The 3754-nt window shown below is 48.0% G+C and overlaps 1 protein-coding gene across 1 annotated transcript in view; it reads left to right on the top strand.

Moving 5' to 3' along the window:
- Window positions 1-3754, top strand: part of LOC107690636 (plexin-A4-like) — an 82146-nt gene that overhangs the window by 55361 nt on the left and 23031 nt on the right. Inside the window, exon 19 of the mRNA XM_016489019.1 lies at window positions 2988-3054. Coding sequence (XP_016344505.1) covers window positions 2988-3054 — 67 coding nt within the window. The remainder of the gene's footprint in view (window positions 1-2987; window positions 3055-3754) is intronic.

The raw sequence follows: 3754 nt of genomic DNA, 5'->3' as shown, positions 1-3754 counted from the left end.
GGAGGAGGAGCCCGCCGGCCGGTTTCTGGCAGTAAAAGGTGCCGTCCGCGACCTGGTGAGCTCGTCATGCACCTCCGGGAAAAAAGGCACCGGGGGGGGCGCTGAGAACCAGCGCGAGCCACCCCGAGAAACCAATCATCCAGCCTTGAGGGCTCGGGACGCGGTGGAGGTTTCCACTCGAGCCCGACCCTTTCGGCGGCCCGGGAAAGCATAGCTGTCATCTCCGGATCCGATTCCAGCTTTGCCACCGTCCCGGAGGGCGGCAGCGCGGCCGAATCCTCATCGGACAGCTCTCCCTCCGATGCTGAGATCGACATCTGGTCGGGGGGAGGTCCACTGGATACCGCTGGTACGCTCTTTAAAGAGGGCCCAGCGCGTTCCGTGGGTCGCTCCACTGGATCGGAGGAGCAAGAGGAGTGATGGTCCCCAGAGGGTTGGTTCCCTGCGGGGTTTGCCATCACTGTAACCCTCAAACCGCCCGCGCTACTGCTGGAAGTGGTTCTCGTCTGCCTTCCGCCAGAACGAGCCCCAGATCGCGGCAGCGGCCACGGGACTCCGCCCCCTTGCGAGTAGCGGAGCCTGGTTCGCAGCTTCTAGAACCATCTGTCATATTTCTCCTTCTCCCTCACTCCCTGCAGCCCACTCTCCTCGTCTACAAATAAAAATAACCTCTCAGATCATGTAGCCTGTTTTCTCTATATGTATGACATCAGTGAAGTCTCCTGTTCCTGCATATGCTCGTACACATATTATTACTCTGACCATTTCACAACCTGACATTTACTGACCAACACGTTCGTACACACTTTCATACACACACACACACAGTCAGGCAGAGCTGAATAGAAGTCCTGTGATTATTCTCTGGGGATAATCCTTAGTGAAGGGGGACCATAGTTACGCAGCAGGACCCAACAGTGTGCTGAGCGGACAATCTTCTCCACGTGAGGCGGAGTGCGAAATTGAAATTATTCCTGGCTTCAAGCTGCGTTCTTTAACACGTGCATTAAAGAGGGGGGCATACCGGGATTTTGTTTCAGCAGACGATTGTTTGGTTAAGAAAATAAACCTATGATGCTGCAAGGTAAATAACGTCAGGCAATTGCCAGCTTTTAGCTGAAGCATAGTTTCAATTTCATAGCAGGCTGAGACTAACTCTCAGTAAAACCTTTACTCAGTCAACGCCACCGCTTAGCAACACCGTTAAATCTATGAAATTGTTTACGAGATGCATTTTTCTGCATACAACACACATTTGCAGTGCAGTATCTGTCATAGAGTGACAGTTCTCATTTTTGCAGGGTCTCTGGAATCATAAACCACTCTCAGGTCCTCGATGTTGGCAGAGCTGGCTGTTCACATCCATTTGCAGTGGCAGAAAGCAGCATCAAATGTAAATGGCCTTTGCTGGATGCGAGAGATGATGAGGAAGATATATGGAGCTCTTTCCTCTCCCTCTTCCTCTTGTTTATGAAGCGTAGCTCCAAAGTGCCTCTTTGCACATTCGGCGTGGAGGAATCCTCCAGCAGATTTTACTTCGTTCCACGTTGAAATGGCTGTTTAATCAGGAGGAACTAAGCACCAGGTGCTGCCTATATCCCATTCCTCACCGCTGGATGGGCACACTTTTCCTGCCTCCCTAAACCAAAGCCAAACAAGCACTTGCTTTCTGTGCCAGTGATATGTGACGTAAGGATTTGGGGGACAGTGATAGTTGGTTGCTCTTGGCGCTGTGGCAAAGTTATGGAGAGGTTGTGCCAGGATTGTCTGGCAATGAGGCTACTTATTCCCCCTCCGGTGAGCCGAGAGGTAACACATGATATGGGTAAGTGAGTTTATGGGGTCTTGCCAACAATAATTACCATCAAACCAGCCGATAGCACAAGAAAGAGAAAGCTAATGGGAATAACAGTACACCAAGGCGAAAAGGTGGCGAAAAGCTGTTTTCTTCCTTTATCTGTTTTTTTGTATTGCGGTCCATCTCCAGGTTTTTCCCCCACCTACAGTTTCTCTTGTAATTGGTCCAGGCATTGACAACAGTCAGAGTGAGGATGATTACAGGGCAGTGTTAGGATGGAGATGAAAGGAAAATTAAATGTGACCCTGTTGACCCCTGGACCTGTCCTCCTTTGGCTCACTCAAGGCAGTGGCTACAAAACAAGGGGACACTAATCCTTTCCCGGTGTTGCTCCAGCTTAGCGGGCACACGCAGGCACACATACATGCACATGTACACACGGTACTGCACAGCGGCAAGTCTCAATACGGCAGCGGGACAGAGGGAATGCAGGTGGCAGCTGGGATACAGGGAGGCAGAGGAGGCGTAGATGCACACACATCACAATGCTGTAATCCTGAAATATTGATGCTCTGTGCCCTGGCTCATTGCAGGGCGCCTTGGCAATTCACCAGCTCCCTGCGGCACACACAGGCTGGAGACACTGGATCTATGTATATTGAGTTTCACTTTGTTATAGTTATTATGTATGTACATCTCTCATGCCAGATCAGAGCCTGTGGTCCAAGCGAAGGTGTTAGCCAATCATGATGTACTCCGACACACCCCGGCCCTCCATTCAGCCACCTTCTATTGTAACGGGATCCATTTCAAGCTCAGTGGTCGGACTGTAGGGGGGGGAGGAAATGTGTCCGGTTTAATTCCAGGCCAGAGTAGGTTCACTTGGCATCAATCCAGCCGGATCATATTAAGGCTTTTAATTGTGTTTCTTGTATTAGGGTCTCGTGGATTATTGTGGTAATAAAGACAGCCTGCAGATTGGGGCTATAGATTCCAGAGCGCAATTCATGTTCCAGCAATTGCATTTGTTTAACAAAGTCCTATTCATTAGGAGACACCGTCCATTGTGAAGTGAATTTTTCATGGTCATGGTAATCGCATTTGTGCATGACACTCACAGTGATAATCGTGGCTTTGTGCTGTTTTTATTTACTTATTTATTTACTCTGTTTATTTGTTTGTTTTCCAGAACGGAGTCTGTGGCTGAGAAAATGCTCACAAATTGGTTCACTTTTCTGCTATACAAATTCCTCAAGGTAAGTCCGTGTTCTGTGTGTGGATAAGTTGTGTGTGCGTTAACGCATATTCCGGTCTGGGAGGCCAAAATTTTATAATTAAGAATCAACCATTAAAATTGCTGAAGAATATTCAGATTAGTGGTTGGCCGATATGCAAAGAAAAGAGATCAGTCACCTTCAAGGTCATTTGGCACATGCACTGTTGAGCACAGAGGAGTCAAATGAAGTCCTGCGGGAGCATTGGCAGTGATGCACTGCAGGTGTTTGACAGAGAGAGAGTGTGTGTGTCTTGTGTATGAATATGTGTAGGTGTGTATGTACATCTGTATGTGAGTGTGCCTGTATGCACTTTTAAAAGGGTCATATGATGTTGCTAAAAAGAACATTATTTTGTGTATTTGGTGTAATGAAATGTGTTTATGCGGTTTAAGGTTAAAAAAACACATTATTTTCCACATACTGTACATTATTGTTTCTCCTCTATGCCCCGCCTTTCTGAAACGCGGCAACTTTTACAAAGCTCATCGGTCTGAAAAGCGAGGTGTGCTCTGATTGGCCAGCTATCCAGTGAGTTGTGATTGGCTGAATACCTCAATCATGTGACGGAAATGTTACGCCCCTTATCATACTGTGATGCTGTGTCCCGGCGCGACGAAACAAAACCAATAAAACCCATTATAAACGAGGCATTTGTTGCATCCAGTGGGGACATAATTAC

The sequence above is a fragment of the Sinocyclocheilus anshuiensis genome, unplaced genomic scaffold (genome assembly GCF_001515605.1).
Source record: "Sinocyclocheilus anshuiensis isolate Anshui unplaced genomic scaffold, SAMN03320099.WGS_v1.1 scaffold641, whole genome shotgun sequence".
Lineage (NCBI taxonomy): Eukaryota > Metazoa > Chordata > Actinopteri > Cypriniformes > Cyprinidae > Sinocyclocheilus > Sinocyclocheilus anshuiensis.
This window is presented reverse-complemented; position numbering and strand designations above follow the sequence as displayed.